Source organism: Mycosarcoma maydis, chromosome 1, assembly GCF_000328475.2.
Source record: "Mycosarcoma maydis chromosome 1, whole genome shotgun sequence".
Lineage (NCBI taxonomy): Eukaryota > Fungi > Basidiomycota > Ustilaginomycetes > Ustilaginales > Mycosarcoma > Mycosarcoma maydis.
Window position 1 is genome coordinate 1,056,586 of NC_026478.1, and position 17,834 is coordinate 1,074,419.

Genomic DNA, 17,834 nt, shown 5'->3' on the forward strand with positions numbered 1-17,834 from the left:
ATTCGCTGGGACACACGTCGATGCGACCCGCTCGATCGGGGCATCGTCACCATGGACGACGTACACCGGCTTTTCGGAATTTTTATGGATGTCATTCACGAGCAATTCTGCATCCTCGACCCTATCATTCACAACGTCGAGACTATCAAGAAGTCGTCCAATTTTCTCTTTTCCGTCATCCTCGCCATCGCTACCTCAGTGGATCCGAGTTCACGCTCCATTCAGCAGTTTCAGCAGCTGCGTGCCCTCGTCGACTCGCTCGTAGTTGAAGTGCTCAGTCGCAACGTAAAGAGTGTCGAAGTGGTCAAAGGGCTCATTGTCTGGCCCATGTGGGCGCATCTTACTCCGCTTATGGCTGAAGACCGCGCTTGGCTGCTTATCGGAACCGCTGCACGTATGACCAAGGAGCTGGACTTGGCCATGCGAGACGATACGCCTCAGGATGACGACATCGCACGTCGACATGCACGAGACCGTTCCCGGACGTGGGCGCTCGCTGCCATCATGGAGAGGAGCTTCAGCTCATTCTCTGGCCAACGTCCCAACACAACGTTGGATGTTGACTGGGGCACGCTCAATGATTGGCTCAAGTCGCCTGTCTCTCTCGATGGTGATATTCAGATCGTGGCCTTCTTACACCTCCGCCGCATCGAGGAAATCATGAGGACGCGCATTTTCAGCCAGAGCTACTACGAGGTGGGCTCGATCGAGAGCATCCGCGTTTCTGCCAATGTCTTGTTCTCGGCCTGGTACGAAGCCTGGTGCGAGCATCCTGCATTGGACAAGCATCGACTTACATCGACCATTATGCGAATTATCGGCCTTCACCTCCAGACACTCATTAACACGCATGCTATTCGCGAGTCAGACCGAAGAAAAGCTATTTGCGAAGCATCCGGCATGCGTATCCTGCGCATCTGCAGTGACTCAGTCAAAGCTGCACGCGAAAACTGCGTGGAGCAGTTGACCGACGCCTGTCGGCTCGCACTCGACAACCTGAAAGGTCACGCACATACAGTCAGTCGCATTGTCGCAGCCATGCTCGGCTGGTCCGGTGTACATCTGCTCAAGAACGGGCCCATCGAGACGCGTGGCTTGGTGGTTCAGCTTGGTCTCATGTTGGCAGGCAATCCGCAAGACTCGACACATTCGCGATCCTTTGCGCGCTTCTATGGTCGTTTCATCCTGTCGCTCAGCGCCGAATTGGCTGAGAGGGACCGGGCCGAAAAGTCGCGAAGAAAGCGTCAGCGCCTCCGAGACTCGTCGCACATGTCGGCCGGATCAAGTGGCCATGGTGTGCCTAGCCCGCGTGCTGCTGGCGACGCAGTCAACATGAGGCGCAGCGTCACTACGGGAAGCGGCGCCCCTGGCTACGAATCTAAGAAGTCACCTGCTGTGGTACCTTCACCAGGCGCCGCGACAGCAGCTGCAGCAGCCGTGAGTGATATGGCACTTGCCTTTGAGTCGGCTGCTCAGAGCGGTCTGCAAATTTCAGGTCTGAGCGGCAGACCTGGCCCTGTCGGAGCATCGGGAGCCGGAATGAATGACGCTTCGTCCTCCTCCCCCGGAGGCAATGGGTACACATACCCGTATGCATCCACACCTGGCGCACCCGCCTCTGGTGCCGGTAACTCGTACGTTGGTTGCATGTTCGGCAATGGTGGCCGTGCCTCGTCTCCCCTCTCTTCAAACTACCGTAGCATGCCAGCACCAGGCGCAGGCAACAGCGCGTCTACCTTGGACTCGGTCACTAGCACGTGGTTGGGCACGGACGATTTGCTCGACTCATACATGCAGAGCATTTTGCCCATCTTCAACGACTTTGATCATGCCACCAACAACAGTATGGCCCACGGGATTCATGGCGGTGGAGGTGTGGGGGTCCCGATATCTGAGGTGGGAAGATGAACAGGCATCGGTTTACTCGATGCGTGGTTGTGGTCTGGCTCGGTGAGCAATATACCCCTTTTTCTTTGGCTCAGGCACATCGCTTATCTCTGTGTTGCATGCATGCACGATATGTGAGTCCGGAGTGTGTTCGTTGAGCAGTGCTATCCGAAGAATTCTGAACCAGTTTGCGCTTCAAGCGGCTCATTTGCTGAAGCCGGCGAGACTAACAAACATGATTGATAGCAAGCTAACGGCAGCGGTCCAAAAGAAAACCAAAGACGGAATGTGGTGATCGATGGACCAGGAGTAGATGGCGTTGTTGATCAGGGGTCCGACGGTAGTCATGACGGAGGCGAGGATGTGAGTGAAGCCTACGAAGGCGTCTCTTGCGGCGATATGGTCGGTAGTGGGTCGATTTTGGGCAAGGAAGAAGTCTACGCTGAGGGCTTGGATGGCTGGCAATGCGCCCGAAGCAAAGAGGAGGAAGAGTGTACCTGTGAGAGGCAAGAGGTGGCCAAACGGACCCAAGGTAAGTTACCGCTCAACATTTCTCCAAGCAACCTTGAATGATCAACACGTGCCTTCTCACCTCCTCACAGCCTATCAATACTTACTGGCATAGATACCACTAGGTGAAAGATGCGAGGCGGCAATTCCCATCGCAACAAAGCCTACGCAATCGGCTCCCAGCGAACCGATAGCAATGATAGTGTCCGTCTTGACGACCGACTCCTCACGTTTGACTATCTGCATCTCAATGGCAAAATCGTCCACAGAAGCAGCCAGGAGCTCCTGCCGCAATCTTGTTTTGACGATGCGATGCACCGCCTTTACAATGAAAGGCAAGCAGAAAAGGCTGAATAAACCTTTGCTCGCTAACAGACCCAGAAGTGTAGTGACTTCCTTAGGACCAAAATGAAGATGTGTCGAGCAAAAGACCACCAGGTTGCCCCACACCAACGTGATTGTATCACTAAAGATGACCGCGCAAAGGATGAGAGTGAGGTTATAATCGCGCTTAGCCTCCGGAGAAGGCCGGTATGGGACAAGGTAGCTCAACAGGCCAAGAGTCTCTTTTAGAATTTGCAAAACAGCGTGCGACACGCAACGAGGTTTGGACAACGACGCCGCCGATGTCGGTCTTTGTCCCTCTGCGGTGCCTTCCACTGAGCCCGATGGCATGCCATCGCTCGAGAAGGAGCTTTGGCGGGTGCGCACATTAGCCGCTACCTTGGGCTTTGTCTCTGGTAAGAAGAGAATCACGAGAAGTGTGGTTATTGCGGTCGTTATAACCACCATCCAGAATGGCGAGAAGGGTCCTTGGTGGTGCAAGATGCTGAACTCGACACGAAAGAACGGTAGTATGAGTCGCAAGAGTAGAGAAGAGATCCCCATACCAAGGGCGTTGGCAGCGTAGATTTGTGCAAATGCAGATGTCTTCTCGTCATCGCGGCAAACGTCGAGTACCATCACCTGGGCTAGCAGCGGCATGGCAGTTTGAGGAGCGCCGAAGAGACCGCCCACAACGTAAAGCGCGACGACAAGGTTGAGGGCAGTAGTGGGATGTATTGTCGAAGTCGAAGGGACGGTTACTTCAAAAGAGTAGTGAGTTGGAATCAAAGTCAGGCATATGCTGAAAGCCAAGGTGATTGAGATCGTAAACATCCCAATCGTCCTTCGACTGAACCGCGGAAAGATACCCTGGGCAAGAACGAGCGAGGCGATGATGGAAGTGAGGCTGCCGAGAGCATCTGTATATGTCGAGACTTGGCTGGTGCGTTTGTCAACGTAGGCGACAGAGCACAGATCGGACGGATCGCCCGCTGCTGGAAGATTGGGCACCATGGGCCTGTTGGGCGCTGCATAATAATACTCTGCGCACGTGAGAGTCTGGATCAGATCGACACCAAATGAATTCAAGATGCCGATGCCAGCTTGGTTCAATGTAATGAGACCGATGATCAGGTAAAGAGAGCGCTTGCGGCGCCATTCGAGATACTCGTCGGCGTCCTTATCCTCGGGCTGGGAGAGAAACGAAAGGAAGGCTGAAGATCGACGGCGCGCCAGCAACCATGTTCCGTGAACATCAGCACTATCGTTGTGTGACAGCAATGGTGTCGTCTCGTGTTGCGATCCATACTCCCGCCGGTTCATTTTGGATGAATCCGGTCAGATCGTACCGGCGTGGTCCCACCGAATCAACGGACACTGAGGTGAAGCCAGCGCTATGAAAACGAGCAGGTTTACATTGACCGTGGAAAAGTGTCAACGAGTACCCCAATATGTCAGCTGCGATCTACTGCGCCTATGAACCGAAAAGTAGAAAAGGCACGAGGTGGTAGTGGTGGTGTTAAGATCGATTCGAATGAGCTCAAGGGAGCATAACTCCAGACAAACGAGGACGTTGGCCTGTCAAAAGACAGGACCCTGATTTCCCGGCATGCTATCGGACAATTCACGATTGGCTTCGCCATTCTCGCCGGCTTTCTTGCTTTTACGATTCTGATAGCCACATCGCTTTTTTCACCACGGATCATTCACGTCTGTCTCTTTGTCTCTCGATGAGGCATATGAACCCGTGGCTCGCCGTTAGCGTACTGTCGCTCAATGCGAGCTAAAATGTCACTAAGGCTGCGAGGCCAGAGTGCCTCTATGCATTCCGATAGTCGTGAGTTAGTTCTTGCAGCCTCGGATCAGCCTCTTCCGCGTTTTTGATCCGTGATTGCTGCGATTTCCAATGCATAGTCGCCCTGATTCACGATTGTTATACGTGATAAATATCATCCGCGAGTTTTATTCAGACGTCGTCAGCTGCTGGTGTATCTGGTGTCGCGCGAACACGTGATTGTCACACGTGTAACAAAGGAGCGCGATCTTTTCTCGACTCCAGTCGTGAATGGGTCTCAACGGTACGCGGCACTCGTGACTAAGTCGGCTCACTTCAATTGGTCAAAGGAGTGTGTATCTTTAGCACTTCCCACGGCCAACCGTAGACATGATCAGGCTCAGTGCTCACGACGGCTGCAAAGATGAGTATGCATGGTGGAAAGTCGTCGATGATTTACGATATAATCTACAAGATGGATAGTCGAAAACATCAGGAATGCAGATCGGCAAGGCGCCAAGCGCTTACTACACGGCTGAGCGTACAAACCCGTTCCGGAATTGACCGCTCTCGCAACAACAGCACTCTGATCACAATGCTTGCCTCTGAAATCGCTGGGAAGAGCTTCTTGCCATTTTGGGTAAAGGAGTATGTAAGTTCGAAGGCTTAGTTGGCAGCAATGGCCTGTGCTGGTTGCTGCTGCTGCGCCTCTTCGGCAGAGGCCGACTCGCCTTCACGCTTAGCCTCGTTATTGTGGGCGTGCGAGCGATCTCGCTGGCCACCCTGGTTGCGTTGGCCACCACGACCGCCACGGCCGCCGGCATTGCCACGCTTGTCGTTACCATTAAGGTTATGTGTGTTGTTGAGCGAAGGTGGGTGCGCCTTGCGGTCGATTGCCGTGCCCATGGCTGAAGTTCGGAAGGTGAAGCCTCGGGTCTTTTCGATGATGGTTTGATAAACAGGAGGGTGAGTCGGGTTCATGAACACCATGCCCTCCTTGAAGTCGATCTTAGCATCGGCACGCGTATCGCGCACGAGGTTGACGATCCACTTCTCACCGTCCTCCTTAGAAAGGTTGAGTCGCTTGACAAGGTCAGCGATGTCGACCTTGGAGTGGATCCGGCAGTAAGCTTCCGAGATGACAACACGGCAGGCCTCGACCAATTCATCCTTGAAATCGGCGAGGAAGAAGTCCTTGGAGGCCACCTGCTCTGCGAGCGTGAGCTGCTCTTGCGCGGCTTCAAAGTCAAAGTCGACAAAGAGCTTGGAAAGGAAATCGACAATGGGGTCAGTTCCGGCAATTCGGTACGACTCCGAGTCGATAATGTTGACAATGTCCTTGATAGCCTGCTGTGGGCTCAACTTGTTGACGTTTGCGCCCGAGACAGAGGCCATGAGCGTAGCAGGAGCAGGCTGCTGCACCAAGTAGACGCGCGTTGTTCGTCGCGAAAGCAAGAGGGCGGCAACGACGTATCGGAGCAACCACCAGCAGGTGGTCTGGATAGTGTTGAGGTAGACGGGCGAAAGGAACATCTCGACCAACTGTTCTCGACCTCCAGGGTGATTGAAAAAGATGAAAAGAGCCCAGTGAAGCAACCATGCGCGCTTCTTCAAGAGGCCTTCCTGCGTCAAGTCGTCGTTTTGAGAGCTGCCGTTGGAGGTCGAGGGTTGGGCGTACGAGGCAGTGACGTGGGCGGCGGAAGAGTCCAGCTGCTCTCGCAATAGCTTAAGCTCGCTGAGAGCCTGCTCCCATTCACCAACCAGAATATCGCTCGCGAGCTTACCCCAGTGCGAGCTCATGGTCAGCACAGGGTCAGTGGAGAGGACACGGAAGTGGTAGAGGTACGAGGAAGCATCTCCGTAGTTACCGCAGCTGAACTGGAAGTATCCATATCGGTAAAGGGCATTAATCTGCTCGCTGGTGAGGTTGTACTTTTCCTCGAGCCATTGCAAGTTCTGTGCCTTGTCCTGCTTTAGCGCAGAGGCGACGCTGGGGTCCTGGATGACCTCGAGCACGTGATCGACTTCCGATCCGAGCTTATCGTTCAGGGCAATGGCGTTCTCTCGCTGCTTTTCGATCTCAGCAGGCGCAGGCTGGTTGGGATAGGCCTGCTCGTAAAGCTGGAGCGCATAGTCGACCATGGAGGTGTTCTTTGCGAGCTCATACTGGGCCTTTGCGATGTCGGTCTCGGAGAAAATGCCAGATCCAGCGAGATGCGAAAGAAGAGGTAGACCCAAGTGTCGGTCCAGGTAGGGCAGAAGGGTCTGTGTCAGATCGTACTTGACGGCCATGGCTACGATTCTGGACGAAGTCGGCAGGTGTACACAAAATCTGAGTATTCGAAAGTGCCGAAGAGAAGATGGTGAAGTATGACAGGGTCCTGTGCAAGCAACGATGACAAGCTGCTGTGAACACCTAGGAATGGTCGAGATGGTGGTGCAAAAGGATTGCAGTACAGCAACCGCCAAAGTGTAGGTAAAAGCCTGCCGTGCCAGGCTTCGAGAAGAACTCAGGCTGAAGTACGCGCGCTGGAAAAGCTCTTCACTCAAGCTTCAGCTTCAACAAGAGCAGCCGCGCGCCCTTTTCCTAAATTTTCTCACTCCCCTTCTTCGCGAAGCAGTCGATTTTAAAAGGTCTTTCGACAAATTCAAATCTTCTTCTTGTGCAGTTTAGTTGTGAGTACAATAGTCTCGCAAATAATTGTATTCGACCCTCAGAAATCTAAGCAGCTTTTGCAGCAATTGAAATCGTTCCTCACTTCGCCTCATGCACAGGAATCGAGATCGCTATAGAAGAATGCCCGATCTAATCTTGAGAATTCATGAGGGACCCTGCATCGATGCGCCTAATACGGAATCCTGTCACAAGTTCAGCTGGAATACTCACGACTCTTGCCCCGCATTCGTCACCAACTCGACTTACCGAGCAATAAATGGTGTGTACTTCTCCTCCTTCATCCATCCTCAACCTTCTGTAGACCGCTGCAACGTCTGAAAGGGTCACCATGGTTCTTACGAGGTCGCGTTCGGCAACTCCAGCTAAGTCTATTGCAGCTTCCTTTGGAGCCTCGAGCAAAGCCTCCATCGCTAACAAGCCTGCACCAGCGAAACGGGGCCTTCAACGATCAGCAACAGAAAGTCAGTATAACACGTTCAAGGCTAGAGAGAGCCCGAGGAAGAGGCCACGAATCGACGGAGAACCTCTTTCGAGCTCGCCGAAAGCTAGCACGATCGCCCGGCCTCCAAGCGCGAGCAAGGCAAAGGCCAAGGCGCCCGAAGAGCCATTCGTGATCCCACACGATGCAAGCGAAGAAGACTGCTTGACGCGTACAAATGTACCGTTCCCAGACCTGCCATTCGACCTCAACCGCGCTCAAGAGCACCTCTGTGCTGTAGATCGCAGGTTTGAACGTCTATTTCAAAAGGTGCCGGTGCGCTGTTATGAAGAGGCCTTAGATCCATCCAACTCAGAGACCAAGAATCTAAACCTCTTCAGAACGGTGACCACTTCTATTCTCGGACAGCAGATCTCGTGGCTGGCTGCGAGATCTGTCCTCTACAAGTTCTGCCGACTATTTTCCCCCGACTCAATGCCAGAGAAGCCTGATTTCGTTGGCTTCCCACGTGAGCAGTGGCCGTTCCCGACCCCTCTCATGGTTTTGCGCACACCCGATGCCGAACTTCGAGCTGCAGGCCTTTCGTTTGCAAAGATCAAATACGTCAAGGACTTAGCCGCCCGATTTGTCGATGGTCGTCTGGACATCCGTCAGATTCTCGAGCTTGACGATGAAGAGGCATGCGTCGCAGAATTGAGCAAGGTCAAAGGGGTGGGTAGATGGACGAGTGAGATGATTCTCATGTTCGCGATGCGCAAGCCTGATATTCTTCCTTGCGCAGATCTCGGCGTGCAGAAGGGTATGCTCAATTTCTTTCTTAGTGGCGCCCAAGGCCCCAAGATCAGCGTTAAGAAGCGCAAACCTGGCGAGGAGGAGGGGACAGAGAACAATGCAGTTATAAAGAGCCGGTCGAATTCGAAACGCACGAACAACGATGGAACCTCGATGGTACCGACAGAAGAGAAGGGAGTACATGTTCCTCTTCTTGCTCAGACTGAAGTCATGCCCAAGATGGAATCTGGCTTCAAGCCGGAAAATCACGAGGGATCGTTGGAATATCTCATCGTTCCTGATCATGGACTTTGCCGAGAAGTGCTGCAATCTCGAGCTAAAGGCAATAAGATCAAAGGCGGTCAATACCTCAGTCCAGACGAGATGAAGGCTCTTGCGGCAAAATGGTCGCCATACCGCTCCGTTGCATGCATGTTCATGTGGGCACTTGTTGACACCTGAGTCATTACTGCACTCACGACTGCCTCATTTATCACTTACATTCGTGATTTGTTAGACGATGCAAGACAGATCGTGAATGCAGCGTCTGAGATCTTACAGTAGACTTGCGAATCATAATTACTCTTTCGCACGGCTATTTCTGTTCCGTCACGTGTGGAAGCAAGGAAGGATTGAATTTGAGAGACTATTATAATATTATTCATGATTCGAAGTGGCAGCAGGCGAGTGTGATCGTATTGGCTGATTCCGAAACCTTGAGGCAAGCCGTGTGACAGAAACGGTCGCTTGGTCCACTGTCCGATTCGCGATTTCTCATCACAATCTCGAAATGATACTCCGCGTTTGATCGCAAGGCCATCTTCACCCCCTTCTGGTACCTATCCTTCCTCGCCTCCTAAGCGACACCTCTCACGCTGAACGTCAGAGGAGCACAAGATGGTTCATCTCGTTGGAACTAGCGCTGCAAAGGCGGCTTCGTCGGCCTTGCGATTCGAGGCTCGATCCTCGCTTCTTCGTGGATCTCAGGTCGTTCAGGCTCGCAACGTCCATGATCTCACTATCAATCGAAAGACGGGAAAGCCCATCATCAAGTCTGGTCCTTACGGCGGTGGACGGTGAGTATTCCGTCCAGTGCTGCTCTGGCTAACAAGCCGGATTGCGCAAGCTCAGCACATGCAGTTGCTAGTGTCGCTTCTTCATGACGCTTCACTGCACCAGGTCAGCTGAATCTCTCTTACGGCACATGTCGATACTGATTTGCTGCGCTCTATAATTTACTGCTTCTTCTGCCACAGATCCTCGGTTTCGGGACACGTTGTTACCGTGTTTGGTTGCACCGGCTTTCTTGGACGATACGTTGTGAACCGTCTGGCGCAAAAGGGCTCGCAGGTCATCGTTCCGTACCGAGATGAGGACGAAAAGCGACACTTGAAGGTGATGGGAGACCTTGGACAGGTTGTGCCCATGGAGTGGGACCTGAGGCACGACGAGCAGATCGAGGAGTGCGTGCGACACTCGGATGTAGTGTACAACTTGACTGGGCGACACTACGAGACCAAGAACTTTACCTTCAACGACGTCCATGTCACCGGTGCTCAGCGCATTGCTCAGATTGCCGAAGCTTCCGGCGTTGGCCGCTTCATCCACGTCTCGCACCTGAACGCTGATGCCAACTCGCCATCGGCTTTCTTGCGGTCCAAGGCGGAAGGTGAGGCTGTGGTAAAGCGCGCTTTCGAAGGCGCCACCATCGTTCGCCCCGGTACCATGTGGGGTCATGAGGACCGATTCCTGAACCAGATGGCTGTGTATCCTTACGCCTGGCGCGTCAACCAGGGCCAAACCAAGATGCGCCCCGTGCACTCTCTCGATGTGGCGCACGCTCTCGAAAAGATGCTCGAGGCTGACGTTACTTCGATGGGTGCCACCTTCTCGCTTGCCGGTCCCAAGGAATACACTATCGGTCAGATCCTGCAGCTCGTCGAGTCGCTCACTTACACCTCATTGGTCAAGCCCGGTCTGAACACGCCCAAATTTGTCATGAAGCTTGCCGCCAAGGTGGCCGATCTTGCCTGGTGGCCCATGATCTCGCCCGACGAGGTGGTCCGACGATACATTGACGATCTTCCGGATGCTCCCGGCACCAAGAGCTGGGCCGATCTCGCCATCTCCCCCGACACACTCGAAGAGACCGCTGCACCATACCTCAGGAGATACCGACCCACGACAAGGTTCGAGCAGCCTCTCGAGACTGGTGGCGCGCGTCTCAAGAAGTCCAAGTATCACGTGCTCGACTAGACTGGATTCTTTAAGCTTGTTTGAACGTTGATCATGTTGCAACGCAATCACAAATCATCGACCGCTTTCGATACGATCCTCGGCTGGCTCAGTCTGTGTTTCGACTGAGGTGGTGATAAGCGAGAATGGCGCAAAATCAAACTTGGCTGTACGCCGCCATTTGGAAGAAGGCTCTGAGCCATACAAACATGTCCGTTTTTTACAGTATTGACCTCTGCTTCGCTCGTCCTGTTCAGGCGGCACGGCAGCTCCCAAGCGTTTGCAGGGCGGGAAGCTGTTCAAACGCAATGTGCGAAGCCTTATTGACTGGAAGGAATGCACATTTAGCAATTGAAGACGTCGAGGGCAATCAGACCGGAAAAGTCACTGAGAGTCAGATTTAAAAGCGGTCGTTGAGATTGGTCGAACCAGCGGTTGGATTGGGAAAAAATATCCGAGTGGGGTCAGAATGATAGTTGGACCAGAGCGCGTACTCCTATTCGGCAACTTTTCTCGGGAGCAAGATGAAGATCAAGGACCAGCACAGAATCCGACTTTCCTGTCGACATTTCTTCTTTGCGAGTATCCCTTGACTCATCCTTGCATTCAAATAACCAAGGCTCGATCCCTGAATGGCACCTAAGACACACACATATGATATTTCTATCCACACATGGACACCACGCGACCTTAGTGAAAAGGTCAAAACGATCAGCGATTGGACTCGGCGCCTTTTTTTCGGAGCTTTTCTTCCAAATGATTTCGATCCGACGTCCAATATTTCCAAGTCTGCGCAGCGAGGTCGGTGACTTCTGGCGACTGAGTCGGATATCCCCACCTTTCAGGCAGCTTCTACAGTATGTCATTGCGCCTTGCTCACTGTACGACATCCATGCAGCGCAACTGAAACTAGAAAGGACCCGAGATGTTTGTTACACACGCCGACTTTCAACGCCAATCGACGAGCTAGGTATTTCAAAACGTCAGCAAGACGAATGCTTCTTATAATCCGTGTCCTCTAGCCTAGATTGCTCTAGTCGGCACATCCGTTTGTTCCTTTGTCACCACACATCGGCTAGTAATTTCTTCACGCAACACATCTATAGCCATGGAACGCGCCATTTTCAAGAGGCACAAAGAGGTGCCAGGGTGTGTTTGGAAGCCTGGCATGGTCGGTCCCGGCTGTCGACCACCATCCGCACTGAAAAAGGCAGCCATGGCGGGGAAGGATAGCTACTACGAAATGGAAAAGTACGGCCGCATCACCTCCTGGATTCTGGTCGCCATTCTTGGCATCGTCATGCTTCGCGGTCTCGTCTCGAGGCTTCGTCACAGCTCGAATCCCAAACTTTCCCTCGCCGTGCTCGCGATTCCTGGTTATAAACCGCTCGCGGCGATATGCAGAGGTATCGGCTATTATCGTCCAAAGAAGATCTTCACTCGGAAAACGATTCTAAGCGCGATGATTTCGGCAGACCACTTCCCGTCCTTGGGCAACATCCTTACACTCGCTGTTCCTTCTGTCGGGCTCATATGCTGGTGCTTCGCCATCAAACCCTACTATCGCCCGGCCGCTGTGTGGGGAAGTACTCCTCTAGGTGTTCGCTCGGGTATGATCGCTAACGCTATGTTCCTCTGGTTGTTTGCTCTTGGTCTCAAGTTCAATCCGCTCACGTTTCTAACGGGCATCAGCCATGAAAAGCTGCAGTTCTTCCATCAATGGATAGCACGTGTTATTCTCTTCTTCAGCATCGTACACGTCGTTCCCTTCCTCTGGCAACCAGTCCACGATGGCGGTTTCAGCAACCTCAAGGCCTGGTACTACTACGACAAGATCTGGTGGACGGGTACCGTTGCATTTGCATGTTTGGCTTGGCTCGTCGTCTCTTCGTTCGGCTATTTTCGACGCATGTCGTACGAGTTCTTTGTGCTTCAGCATGTGGTGGCCATCATCCTGTTTTTGGTCTTCTACTTTATGCACACGCGCGATCTCATCAACTCGTGGTTGTGGTTATGGCCATCAATTGGTGTGTGGGGCTTCCATGTGCTATTCAAGTTTGCAAACTCGCTCCGCATCAGCCGATTCACTGGTCTGCCCGCAACGGTCTCGGTGGTGGACGAAGACGAAAAGCTGGTCAAGGTAGAAATGGCTGCGCCTGTGTCATGGCAGCCAGGTCAGCATTTCTTCCTGCGCTTCCCCGGTATCAACCGATCAGCACCCTACCAGACGCACCCTTTCACCGTTAGCAACCTTGCTTCGCCGAACCAGAACGCAGAATCGCATCCGGTGTTCTTCTTCAAGGCACGCACCGGGCTTACGGGCAGGATCTGGCAACAGCTTGTACTACAGCCTGCTGTCGATGGCAAGACCTCTGCCATGCTCAAGGTTGGACTTGACGGGCCATACGGTACGTCCTTTCACCCAGCAGCCTACCACTCAGACCTCATGATCACCGGCGGCGTCGGTATGACATCGGTTCTACCTGCGCTGATGACCTTATGTCTTTCGGCGAGGTCTTCGCGCGACATTCTAACGTCCACGATCGCCATACACTGGTCCATCAGAACTATACGCATGTTTGACGCCTTTGAACCGTCCATCCGACCGATGCTCGAACATCTGCGTGCCTTTGGCATCAATGCGTCTTTGCACGTGTACTGCTACCAAGATGGTGTGCAGTATGGTGAGTCGAAAAAGGACGAAATGTCGATAGCTTCTTCCTCCTCGCTCGCAAAATCGATGATCCACGTGCACAGGGAACGCGCCAACGTTTCCGAGATTGTGGCCGGATTCGTCGACGACGTTGCATCGGCTTCGTCATCGTCAACGAGGCGATCGTCGGTCAGCGTGTCGGTCTGCGGTCCAGCATCGATGCTCAATGAAGCCGCGAACGTTGTCGCACGACTGCAATGGTCCCATGTTCTCTCTAGGTCGATTGACGAACTCTTTCTTCATACTGAGGCTTTCGGCTGGTAGTTGAGGTGAATTTTGTTCTTCGCCCCAAAATTGTTTATGAACCCTGCAATGAACCCCGTAATGATATGGCTTGTGCGCTACTGATGTCCTGCTTGCAGCTTATTCTAGAAATACCGAGATGCCTAATCCAGCACCTTGAAGTCTTGCTGGATCAGACCAGGGTTGCAAAGTAGTGGTGCCGTTTCCATACGGGGCAGCAGCTCGAGTGTTGTCTGCTCCACTGCTGTCAACCACGATAGATCTCGATTGCTGCGATGACGATGATGCTGCAGTGCTGGTTGTAGTCGCAGCTGGCGATGGTGGTGGAGGATTCCAAAAGTCGTTACTAATGATATCGCAATGTAGCGTGCGCAGTACCGACAGCATGCTCTTCTTATCCTTCTTCTCTTGCTTCTTGGCTTGCTTTGCTGCTACGCGTCGGCTTTCGTTCTTGATTCGCAACTTTTCGTCCTTCAAATTTGTCAATACTTGAGTTTCTTCCACTGTGTCACTTGTAACAGCTTTCTCAGCTTCCATTTGTGATCCTGTCGCAGCGGTCGAGTGGCTTGGAATTTCTTGCGATGAATCAGCGCAAGTCCAGACGAGCGTCGTCCCTTTCCGAAACATAGCTTCCAGCCTGTCATAATTGATCCCAAACTGTGAATGCAAAATCTCATGCTTGTCCGCCGACACTGTCCCTTCCAGCCGCTTGGTCGCTTCTTGTTCCGTCAGTCCAGCTTGCAGCACAAGTGCCCAAAAGACAGTATTATAAAGATTGTTGATGTGCGTATCTGCTTGTCTCCATGAAAAGTAGTCCCTCACCACCTTTTCATTTGGATACACTACCATCCTACCATCGAAACTGGGTGGATGTAACAACGGATTTCTGGGGAAGAACTTGGACCAGCTGAAAACGTATGCCGAGGTGAAGAGGGATACTATGTGAGTGGTGATCTTGCTATTCCTTCGATTGTACAGTGTGGTGGATCTGCGTAGGAGAAAACTGTATTCGTCGCTTTCTCCGAAGGCCAATGCGATGTGACCTTTAAGAGAATACATGACGTAGCGAGCGGCTTCGTTCATCAGTTCCAGAGCAAGTGCATCGTTCGGTTTGGCAAAGGTGTGAGCAGCCGAGAATTTGTGGAATCCTTTTCCGTCGATTCGTACCACCAGGTAGGTTGAAGGGATAACAGAGTCAGGTAGCTCAAAGTTGCGTACATAGGCAAATTTCGTACCCGCCATCTTGTAACGGGCTCTTCGGCTGAGATCGTGTGTGGAAGTGCGCAGACGAGAGATCCAGGCGATAGCGAGGAGAGAAACGTGATGCCTGGCAAGCGATGGATGATAAAGGTGGGAAGGGAATTCGTCATCATTTAGCGGATCACGGGTTGCGGAAGACGGAATTCTGCCAGCCGCGGATCTTGAGGACTTACACAGCACCATAGGAATCTAAGCTCATCTGACCTTCACACACTCGTGACTTGCGATCTCTACGGAGTTTTCTCAGCCAGCACCCACTTTGACGCTCAAAAGATCTATGCAATATGCGGTATATTAAGTTGTTGGACTGCTAAAGGTACAAATACAAGTGATGCCACAGCGGTAAGGGTATATAGGATAAGGAATCGTTAAGGTGCACTCAGGACACGACTGGCGAACCCATGTAGATGGGTACCTGGAAGAAGAGAGTCTTTCTCGGATCAAAGGTAAGCTCATCGTCCTCGTTGGCGGCTGTCGCTTCCAAGGAGGACGACAGACGGGAGCATTTGCTCGACGGTGATAGGGCAACCGTGAGATCGATGGGATCAAGAAGTGGGCTTGAGCGTGAAGGACGAGTCGGGGTGACGTCGGTATCGTACAGCCCGAGTGCCTCCATCCTTCGGTAGTGACTTGCTCCAATACCAACGAGTTTCCTTGATAGTGAAGCGTCGGCCGAGCGCTCCCAACTACGAGCCTTGGCGGCAGGGGTCCTGGGCGGAGAGAGAACAAAGGCGTTGGTAGGCGTTACCGGAAAATCATCGTTCTCTCCCTCGACGTCAGAGTGTGGCGACGACGACGGGCAGAAGCTAGGAGATCGGCCTTCGAGGGCGTATAGAGCATCTTGACGAGCACAATATGTAGAGCAGTATATCTCTGTGCTAGAGGTAGATGCGCTGGTGCAAGAACGAACGGGAGAGCCACAGAAGCATCTTGGCTGGTACGTCTCGCGCTGAACCTCTTTGCAGCTGAAGTAGTCTTCGTCGTCGTCGCTCGAAAGGCAGCGCCTTGAGCTGCGGGCTGAAACCAGTCGCAGAGGTGCCGGTTTCTTGCGCTCACGACGCACAGAGGAGTAGGTCTTTGTACTGGCGAGGGTGATGGAGGTGGTGCGAGGTGGAGGCTTAGGGACGGCATCGAACGTCGGAAGCTGGAGATCGTCGATGGAAGAAGCGCTGCTCGCGGATGAAACTTTGCTGAAGCTCGAATATGCCGAAGCAATGGTGGATTCAGAGAATCTGGAAGAAAGGTTGTGCATCTTTGTAAGGAAGGCGGCGGTTTAAGAAAGAGTGCCGTGTTAGGAGAAGAGGAAGAAGGAGGGTGTCTGTAGTGTGCTTTGAAGAGTGATGGAGCAGATGTGGGGGAGGGGTTTTGATGTGCCTTGTTATATGTCTTTGAGCAATGGAGACAGACAAGGGCTGCTACAGTTTGGAGAGGGAAGACTCGGCGTATGGTATAGGCGAGGTGAACGAAGCGAGGCTACCGCGCAGCATCCAGCCTCGACGTGCAGGTAGTCTTGTTCCTGTGATCAGCCTTGTGAAGGATGCTTCATGTGTCAGCAGGGCCAGAGGCAGTGGCGAAGCACCAGCGAATGCACAAAGCTTTTTGCTGACGCGCTGGTACTGATGGAGTGCAACCAACTGAAACGGCCTTGTCAATCATGTCATCGGTGACGATTCAGTGCCTTCATCCTCCAGAAGTCAGACAAAGGGACATTAGCCATGGGCTATGTGAGGGAATGCAGCGGCAAGATAACAGAGCGTCATTCGTGAGCGTTGTTTGTCAATCACTACTCTGGTTGCTTTGTGGGATCGACGCCACAACAGGCAGGTGCTGTACAAGGTAAGACAGTGATCACACCATCGAGCCGACTCAACTGCACTCTCGCGACATACACTGTGAAAAAGCCTGGGCCGCTCGGTCAATGTATTTCTGCTGCGCTTGGGAATTTGACAGAGATACGATCTGTCTACACACTTGCAGATCTTGGCGTTGTCTGATTAAGGCCGGTACATGTGTCGGGTTCTCAAACGCGATGTCAGGATCCACTTGGGCACACGATATAAGTTAAGCCTGACAATGACGAGCTTCTCCGCTTGACAAACAAAGACAAGCACAGTACCACTTGCTCTGGGTGCGCGACATATTCCTTTCGAAGCGAATCTGCATGGCGGCAAGGCGGAGATCCAAGCGGAGATGCGGACTAGTATAGGGCGCTGTGGGGAGTTAGGGTTAAGTTCGCAGAACCAAATGACTGGAGCGTCCGAGTTGGACAAGGCTATGCAGGCAGAGCAAGGAGGGCGGGAGCAGCAGGCACAGAGCGTCGGAGCAGTAAACGCCGTGCTGCACAGGCAACAGCAGCGGCGACGACGTTGAGCAGCAACAGCGTCTGGGCTTATCTGTGCCCTGTGCCCGCGCCTGAGTGAAAGGGCCCTTTGAGCACTTCCCAAAAAGGCAAGAAGAATCCGCCACATAAGCGTGAATCTTAGATTCACGAGATTCACGATTTACACCGCAATATCCTCCGACGGAGGAGAGCGCTGCAGCAAGGCTGCACATTCTGTACGACAGTCACAGAGTGTGTGTATTTCGAGAGCAACCTGCAACGTGTTTGACAACTATACGCGTCTGAGACCAACACTCACGACTCACACTCGTGACTCATGCTGGCTCAGAGTTTCGCTTAACTTACATTTTTGAATTCAGAAGCGAGAATCACAATTGCTACAGTAGACCCGGAGCAGCTTGGCCAGCCGAACTTGCACAAAGATACTTTTAGGGCTGCTGCCATGTTCTTGAAATTTTTCAAGAGCCACATTTCGAAGTCCGACGACGATTAACGTTAGCAACGATCACCCAGACACGGTTACAGAATCGTGAAGGACTTTGCTTTGTCTCGACGTCATCCTTCGATGTGTATCGTCCTTGTCGCAAGCGTGCCCAACGGTCGTGAATGAGATAGCGGTCGTCGCTTGACTTGATGGCGGGATCTCACGGATTTCATCGA

At 52.8% G+C, this 17,834-nt stretch overlaps 8 protein-coding genes across 8 annotated transcripts in view; 4 read left to right on the top strand and 4 right to left on the bottom strand.

The window, feature by feature from the left end:
- The window catches only part of UMAG_15041 (uncharacterized protein), a gene marked incomplete at both ends in the record, with an annotated part of 3,143 nt that extends 1,235 nt beyond the window's left edge, over positions 1 to 1,908 (top strand). The window contains one exon of the mRNA XM_011388557.1: positions 7 to 1,908. Within this exon, the coding sequence (XP_011386859.1) occupies positions 7 to 1,908 (1,902 nt within the window). The remainder of the gene's footprint in view (positions 1 to 6) is intronic.
- A 183-nt stretch (positions 1,909 to 2,091) lies between these two features.
- On the bottom strand, positions 2,092 to 4,044 carry UMAG_00378 (uncharacterized protein; the record flags this gene model as incomplete). Its single annotated transcript, XM_011387962.1, has 2 exons — positions 2,092 to 2,384; positions 2,505 to 4,044. 2 exons carry the CDS (start codon positions 4,042 to 4,044, stop codon positions 2,092 to 2,094), a joined length of 1,833 nt encoding a protein of 610 aa, XP_011386264.1.
- Positions 4,045 to 5,161: 1,117 nt separating this feature from the next.
- On the bottom strand, positions 5,162 to 6,787 carry UMAG_00379 (uncharacterized protein; the record flags this gene model as incomplete). Its single annotated transcript, XM_011387963.1, has 1 exon — positions 5,162 to 6,787. The coding sequence occupies one exon, from the start codon at positions 6,785 to 6,787 to the stop codon at positions 5,162 to 5,164; it is 1,626 nt and encodes a 541-aa protein (XP_011386265.1).
- A 713-nt stretch (positions 6,788 to 7,500) lies between these two features.
- On the top strand, positions 7,501 to 8,844 carry UMAG_00380 (DNA-3-methyladenine glycosylase II; the record flags this gene model as incomplete). Its single annotated transcript, XM_011387964.1, has 1 exon — positions 7,501 to 8,844. The coding sequence occupies one exon, from the start codon at positions 7,501 to 7,503 to the stop codon at positions 8,842 to 8,844; it is 1,344 nt and encodes a 447-aa protein (XP_011386266.1).
- Positions 8,845 to 9,279: 435 nt separating this feature from the next.
- On the top strand, positions 9,280 to 10,638 carry UMAG_00381 (putative NADH2 dehydrogenase (ubiquinone) 40K chain; the record flags this gene model as incomplete). The annotated part of the gene is made up of 2 exons (XM_011387965.1): positions 9,280 to 9,458; positions 9,639 to 10,638. The coding sequence occupies 2 exons, from the start codon at positions 9,280 to 9,282 to the stop codon at positions 10,636 to 10,638; spliced, it is 1,179 nt and encodes a 392-aa protein (XP_011386267.1).
- Positions 10,639 to 11,725: 1,087 nt separating this feature from the next.
- Positions 11,726 to 13,594, top strand: UMAG_11604 (uncharacterized protein; the record flags this gene model as incomplete). Its single annotated transcript, XM_011388481.1, has 1 exon — positions 11,726 to 13,594. One exon carries the CDS (start codon positions 11,726 to 11,728, stop codon positions 13,592 to 13,594), a length of 1,869 nt encoding a protein of 622 aa, XP_011386783.1.
- A 99-nt stretch (positions 13,595 to 13,693) lies between these two features.
- Positions 13,694 to 14,815, bottom strand: UMAG_11605 (tRNA guanylyltransferase; the record flags this gene model as incomplete). Its single annotated transcript, XM_011388482.1, has 1 exon — positions 13,694 to 14,815. The coding sequence occupies one exon, from the start codon at positions 14,813 to 14,815 to the stop codon at positions 13,694 to 13,696; it is 1,122 nt and encodes a 373-aa protein (XP_011386784.1).
- A 397-nt stretch (positions 14,816 to 15,212) lies between these two features.
- On the bottom strand, positions 15,213 to 16,085 carry UMAG_11606 (uncharacterized protein; the record flags this gene model as incomplete). The annotated part of the gene is made up of 1 exon (XM_011388483.1): positions 15,213 to 16,085. The coding sequence occupies one exon, from the start codon at positions 16,083 to 16,085 to the stop codon at positions 15,213 to 15,215; it is 873 nt and encodes a 290-aa protein (XP_011386785.1).
- Between the last annotated feature and the right edge of the window lie 1,749 nt (positions 16,086 to 17,834).